General features: G+C 45.9%; 1 protein-coding gene across 6 annotated transcripts in view; it reads right to left on the bottom strand.

Annotated features, from left to right (window-relative positions):
* Positions 1-270: 270 nt before the first annotated feature.
* Positions 271-7,198, bottom strand: part of Myof (myoferlin) — a 150,634-nt gene continuing 143,706 nt past the window's right edge. For 3 of the 6 annotated variants that reach the window (XM_027407446.2, XM_027407445.2, XM_027407444.2), the window contains 5 exons: positions 6,344-6,443; positions 4,721-4,911; positions 2,896-3,005; positions 2,342-2,489; positions 271-802 (listed from right to left, as the gene is read on the bottom strand). In XM_027407446.2, coding sequence (XP_027263247.1) covers positions 764-802; positions 2,342-2,489; positions 2,896-3,005; positions 4,721-4,911; positions 6,344-6,443 — 588 coding nt within the window. In that variant the 3' untranslated portion in view covers positions 271-763. The remainder of the gene's footprint in view (positions 803-2,341; positions 2,490-2,895; positions 3,006-4,720; positions 4,912-6,343; positions 6,444-7,198) is intronic. The other 3 variants (XM_027407448.2, XM_027407449.2, XM_027407447.2) reach the window with 1 other exon arrangement.

The following is a 7,198-nucleotide window of genomic DNA, read 5'->3' as shown; positions in this document are numbered from 1 at the left end:
TGGAGTTAATAGTGTTGTTGGCCTGAGTTTATGGGATACACTGCAGATTCACTGAGTGACACACATATAGCATTTCAAATAGGGCAGCAGGCTGTTACAACGCCAGTCATAAGTGCTAGCTTTATTAGTGGATCCACTGGCCGAAGTTGGCAGCACACTCACAAAGGGCTTAGAGTCAAGTGGAAAGCCATGGCATCCTGCCCACCTGGAACATGGGAACTGAGCATGCCTCTCTCCCAACTCAATCGGAATAGAGGACACACATGCATGTGTACTAGGTGAGATATTTTTATTTGCATTCATCACCGAGTTTGCAAAGAGTCTCATGACATTTGTCTGCACAAAATTCCACAACAATGATTGCAGGCACAAATAAGCTATTCTGACTATCCCCTGTATCTCTTACAAATAAGAACTATATGACATTAAGGCACAGACCATTTCAAATTCATTTCAGTAATTTCCCAAACTTGAATCATAGAATGGAGACCACATAAAAAGATGATTTTTAAATGGAACCAGCCACCTTAAAAATACTCTGAAAATAAGCTTAAAGTTTAGAAAATAAAGTTTTTAATACTTCAAAAAGGAAACAGGATAAAAACATTGTCCATTGTCTGAGTTTGGGGGTTTAGACCCGCTAGGAACTGACATGTCTTGGTGAAGTACTTCATACACGACCTGAGGTGGACTTGGACTTGAAATCACACTTCAGTGTGTGAGGCAACTCTGTATTGCTGGTTGACTGAAGGCCTTGCTTTCATTATGCATTTGGCCTCACGATCTTCATTGATAAATAGTTCTGAAAGGGAAACAGAAACAGTGTGAACTCATGGAGATGAGGCTTCTCTGTCTGACATGCTGCCATTGAGCATGGCTGGGCAGGCCAGGACAGGGACATTCACAGCCACCTGGGTCTCCCTCCACCTACTGCGTGCCTATTGAGTTCCAGGCCTATACACTGATAAACGTACTCTGGGTGACACCAGGGTAGAATTTAAGAGATAACTAATTTTTTTTAATAGTCAAGACAGATTTATAATCTTCAACCAGAAATCACTGGTTGAAGTCAACTTTGGAAATATTACACAGAGGAAAACAGGAGCCATACATAGAGATGCTACTGTGGCTGCAAGATGGTGTCTCCAAACTTAGAATGTATAATATCTGCAGGATGAAAAAGGGAGTTGGAGAAAGGGCCTTGGGATGCCTGTTGCTCCATCCAGGGCCATGCACTTTGCTTCTTCTCATGGCTTCCTCTGCCTGGACCATCCTTTCTTCAGTAACTAAACTGCATTTAAGTCTTTACCAGTGAAAATGTTCTTAGCAATGGGTTTCTAAAGTCAACTGTTCCTAGCTAAGAACTTCCTGTCCACACTGCCAGTACATATTTATGTCTCCTTCCTTCAGGCTGTTTCTTCTGATCTCTGCATTTTAATTAGATGCTCCATGAATTTCCTGAATGGAGGGAGACAAGTATGGCATCTGTACATACAGCCAAATCTTCCATTTGGACTCTTGTTTATAACAAGGAGTAGCTATATGTGATATGGATCTCTGAGAACAAGATTTTGAAAAATAAATGTGGGAACAGGGACCTAGAGAGGCAAAAGCAGTAACTGTTTGGAGTGGAGTGTGTGGTTTGTTGAGATTGTAGGGATCACCAGTGTCTAGACCAGAAGTTTGAGTACAGGATTGTTTGGAACAAGAAATGTGAAGCCAGGGGCCCAGGGAGATAGCTTTGTGGGTGAACCTGAGTTCAGATTCTGGCACCCACATAATACCAGGGCATGGTGGCTCCCGTGCACAGACAGCAGAGACAAGCAGATCTAGCCATCCTAGCAGAAACAGTGATCTCCAAGTTAGTGAGAGACCCCATCACAAAAAACAAGGTGGCAAATGACAGAGGGAGATACTGGACATTGACCTCTGGTCTCCACGCATGTACACATGGGTGAGTCTAAAATACACACACACACACACACACACACACACACACACACACACACACACACACACACACACACGTACGCACACAGTTATGCACGCATACACATGCAGGCATTAAGTCACCTGGAAACACTGCCCAGAATCTAAAATGCTAAGAGATGCTTGGGGACTTTCTCCTAGAATTCTTAAAGCCAGTAATTTTTTTGTTTGTTTGTTTGTTTTGTTTTGCTTAGACCATAATAGCTTCTGGTAACTTGTTAAAACCTAAGGATGCAACTTCTCCCACTGGACACTGTATTAAACTTTTCAAAAGCAGAAGGGATGGGACAGGGCTGCTGCCTAGTGGTTATGGAGCCACGGGGCTGTAGAAGCTGAGACCCAGGCCTCGTACCGGCAATGAGTACAGGAGCACAGCCACGAACAGCAGCAGGATGAGCAGCAGGAGCAGGCCGATGATCACCCACTTGAACCGCCGCCACACGATGAATCGCATGGTCTTGCATGGGTTTGTGAACCAGAGGAAGGAGGTTTCCGGTCGGCTGCAAAGCAAGAAATAGTTCCCGACTTAATTCTTGAGGGACTGTCTACCAGACTGGAGCAACTCACAAACAGTGAATTGATACATTTGGGACAAGATACAATGGAGCTATCAGTTTCAGCCTCCCCTTTTTTTTTCTGCTGTGCCCCACTGCCTTCCCAGTCTCCACCAGTCCTCTTTTGTTAGCATCTGTAGTTGGCTGGGGATAGCTCAGGTCCCCACACCAGGGAAGGAGAATGGTTAAAAGGAGGCCACAGCCCCTGCCACTCATTCCCCCCAGCCCACTGTGAAGAATTAAATTAGAAGGCCAATAGCTAATCCATCCCATTAAACCAATTGGAAGGGGGGCTTTCGGACTGCAGGTGTTTGGGGACCAGACAACGTGGAGAACAAAGAAGGCCTCTCACTTTGGTGGGTCAAGTTTGGGGTTCATGTTGGGTTCACTGCGCCCCTTCCCGGCTGGCCTCTCGTCTGCCTCCCTCTCGTTGAGGACCTCCAGTGTCATCTCGACTTTCCCCTTCAGTAAAGCAGAACACGTTAAACACATGACATCACGTTTCACAAATATTTTTACTTCAACCCAAGGAATATTCCCCAAGCTACGATTTTTATTCTTGTAAAACAATCCTTAGATTGCCTCAAATTTTCCTCCCGAGATTTCTTCACATTTCCTCTCCCATGTGTTTCTAAGCCCACTCCATGTGGGAAACTGAGAGGACAAATTACTCTCCCTCCTGCTCTCTCTCTCCAGCATCCCTGTGGCTTCGGTGTTCCCACATCAATCTCCCTGCCTTCCTTCTCACTTCCTCCGCAAGTATACTGCTAAGAGCAGCATCTAGCATTTCTGTAGGCTCCAGGAGATGGGGTCATGTCCCTTCTTGCTTATACTGCAGCCCTACAGCGTGCAGCAGAACTTGTGCTTAGTAGGAACTCAAGGTGTCTTAGCTGTGTCAGTGGATGGATGGAGGCCACTTCTCTAATGACAGGTCCCCGCATGGTGCAGCCACACAGGAAGGAGTTCTGTGTGCATAACCTGTAGAACGCTCATGGCATCCTCAGAAAGGTGCTATTGTCTCAATTTGTGGATGAGGATACTAAGGTCAAAAAAGGTCTAACATTCTAAACTGCCCCCCCCCTTTGAGACAGGGTCTTACCATGTAGCTCTGGCTGGCCTGGAATTCACTATGTAGACCAGGCTGGCCTCAAACTCACGGAGATCCACCTGTCTCTGCCTCTTTAATCTCCCCCAAAAGGCGGGGATTAAAGGTATGTGCCAGCACATCAGGCAACATTCCAACTTTAATACCCATCCTTCACTAAATTGCAATTGAAATTTTAGGACCTAGATAATCCTTCTAGGATCCCCAGCAACTTAGGCTCCTCCTTAGGTGGAGGGGCCTGGGCAGTGACCCTGTTTGTATGCCAGGTGGAACTGAATGCCTGACCAGGCCAGGGGCTTCATCTCTTATGTCTGCTTGAATCCATAAAATGAGGCTCGAGTCTACCTCAAAGGCCTGTCAGCAGAATCCAAGAAGATACTGTGAAAACTAACCTCTAAGATGACAGAGTCCGTCAACAGTTTCCTGAAGACATGGTAGAGAAACAAAGACTTGGAAACTTCTGGGGATGAATTAGCCAGACAGCAACATATGCTCTCATATGTGAAAGCTCACTGCCCCGAATCAGCCTGAAGGCTGGAAAGGGTGTGAGGTGAATGGGGCAGAAAAGGGAGTCAGTGCATTCTATAACTCACGCCCAACTCCACTAAGATACAATTGGTGTGGACTGTTAAGCTATTTTATAAATGAGATCACACATGTGAGACAGTTGACATGTTACTTGGCTCACAAATGTCAGCTAGTAACAATCAGTACTGTAGGAGGTAGTGTTTGTTAGTGACAGGGTGAACTGCACTGCTCTTTCTTTCCAAAGCTTATCTTGAACTCTCCAAGATGCTTGTAAAATATGGATTTCATTTCAGCACACCCTCTTTAGAATGCGAAAAGCTCACATTGGGAATTCCATTTCCTACTCTGAATGCTCGGCATACAGTAACCTCCCTGTAAAAGAACCTTAAGGAACCACTGGGTTCCTGGTTTTTGATCATTCCAGCCCATGCCCTTCCCCTGTCTCCAGGCACACGCCTACAGCGTCTTCTAACTTGATTGCTTTATCTGGAGTAAGTCTAGTAATAAGGACTAGAAATGATCCCCAACTAGAAAATACTCATACAGCCATCACACGGGAGCCATCTTTGTCAGCGTAGCACGGCCACCATCCTTTCATGGATTTCTGCTCAAAGAGTGAGGCAGTCTTAGCTTTAAGAGGGTCCATAGCTTTGAGGTCTGGAATCATGTCCAAATTGCACTTCTCTGATGACTTGGCTGGGATGATAGTGCGATGTAAGTCAAGTTCCAGGAAACCTGGCACCAAAAACACAACATGAGGTCCAGATGAGCTTCAAGTGGCTATGCCATTGTTCTTAGGTGAACAGAATGTTCTTGTCCAGGGAAAACAGTGATTTTGAACAGGTGGTGGGTAACTTAGCAACAGGGATCATGCTAGATGTTTAAATTCTTTCCAGATAGGTGGGAGATGGCAGAAGAAAGCTGTCCACTGCTCAAGTGTCTCACCGAGGACTCCATGCTTTCTCTCTCAAAGGCATGAGCATAAACAGTTCTTCTACAAATGCCAATCAATTAAACATCTAGACATAAAATCTCTACTTTGTATTTGGGAGATACTAGTTGTGGCTTTGAGCTACCCTGAAGAGAGGTCATTGTCTTTAGGGAAAGACAATTAAGTACTCGGAGCTTGGGATGCTCCTTGGAACATTCTGGTACAGCTCTCTCCTGGAGTGACCCCAGAAACAGGAGCCTGAAAGAACATAATTCACCAGATAATCCCCACCAGGAAATGAGAAATCCCAGCCAGGATCAGGGTGTCTGGAGAGACACTTTCTGTTGTGGGTTAGGAGAAGGCATTAACTCTCCAGCCCCTGGATAGTTTCATATAGCTCTTTGTGAAGGGCTGAAAGAAGCCCTGCTTATTTTTCCTGGTTTAGGAGCTATACATAGTTTGATGATGGGCAAAAGTTGGACTTCACCTTCAGCTGAAGTGCCAGTGTATACATCACTGGGGTAGGGGGACTCTAGAGGAGTCGGGAGACCTTTCGGGAAAGCTTGGATTTAAAATGTGGAAAGGAGAACAAGCCAAGAAGGGGAGGGGTAAGGCAGGGTACAGGCAGGAGTACCTCAAGGCCAGAGGACAGTGGGCTTAATGAAAAGAACAGTGTGGAGAAGGAGGGGACAGAGGCATAGGGGACCTGAGTAACTACTGAGAGTGAGGAGCGAGCTGGTGAAGATGGTTCCAAAGTACAAAGAAGAGAGAGTGTTAGTTGGTTGGAAATGACGGCAGAGCTGTGGCAATCTCTGTGCCAGGTTGGCCTCTAATTCACTATATGACCAAGGATAACCTTGAATTCCTGAGCCTCCTGCCTCCTGCCTCTCCCTCCCAAGTGCTGGAGTTAAAGGCTTGTAGTGCCATTCTCTGTTTACAAAGTCCCGATGGTTGAGAGCATGGCTTTGTTCACACTAGGCAAGCACAAGTGCTTGCCTTACTAGCTTATTAGCTAGTAAGCCAATTATCATTGGCTTATTAGTGAGGCCTTACGGGTATGCAGAGCCAATGAAAAGGGGTGACACTCACAAGTGGACCACAGCCCTTGGAGGACACCCCGTCAGGAGCACCCCTGCCTCCCCCATTACAGGAAAGTAACTAACTGCTTCCAAATTGTAATTGGTTTCAGTGATTCCAAGTACAGTGTTAGAGGAGTGATTGCAAGGTTAACAGTACCCAAGTAGTCATCCAGGGAAAATTTGTCATTGTCCCATATCTGAATGATCAGTCGAGGGGGCACTCGAAATTCTGTTTGATCAATGCTCCAGAAATGCTCCTAAAATGAGAAAAAACACGAATGGTTCACACGATCAGTGGACTCTTAGACCCTTACTTTAGCCACAGACATAGTGATAAGACTGAGGCCTCCACCTCCACACCTGGCAGGACAGCCTGCCCTTCCTCTGGTATTTGGTAGGTCATCAGACTCCCCAGGAAGTCTCAGAGCCACCAGCTGGGTGACAAAAAAGGATGTCCCAGGAAGTCCCCAAACAATACATTTCTCACCATATTCCTATCAGTGTGACTTCCTGCTGCCACTCCTGCTGGGTTGTAGAGAGCTTAACCTTTCCCTTGAAGACCACTGTGGCTCTCCTAAAGCTAGGTGCTCTAGGCCAGCCCACAGTGTCATCACTGGGCCTTTATCCCTGTTGAGGATACTACCACCCCCATCTTCAAGGCTTGTTTGACAGTCTCTCATTTTACATGCAGTGGGTTTAATCTGGGGCTAAGATTCCACTCTTGTTCCAGTACAGATTCTAAAATGTCCTAGGATTTTTAGTTTTTGAAAAATACCATGGACTTTTCTACACTTATGGCCGCTTAAGACTCTCTGATCCTTCACATTGAAGGTACACAGACGGCCAAGTTCCCTCCTCTAGCCCCTGCTTCAGTCCAGACATCAGTTAAGAATATACCTCCACAGCCAGTTACACCTAAGTTCCTCTGGCCTGGGAAGACCAGGAATCCTACCAGTGATTTGGGATTTGAAACAAGATCATGGGACTGGTTTTCATTTTTCATATTCTTAGA

The sequence above is a fragment of the Cricetulus griseus genome, chromosome 3 (genome assembly GCF_003668045.3).
Source record: "Cricetulus griseus strain 17A/GY chromosome 3, alternate assembly CriGri-PICRH-1.0, whole genome shotgun sequence".
Taxonomy (NCBI): domain Eukaryota; kingdom Metazoa; phylum Chordata; class Mammalia; order Rodentia; family Cricetidae; genus Cricetulus; species Cricetulus griseus.
This window is presented reverse-complemented; position numbering and strand designations above follow the sequence as displayed.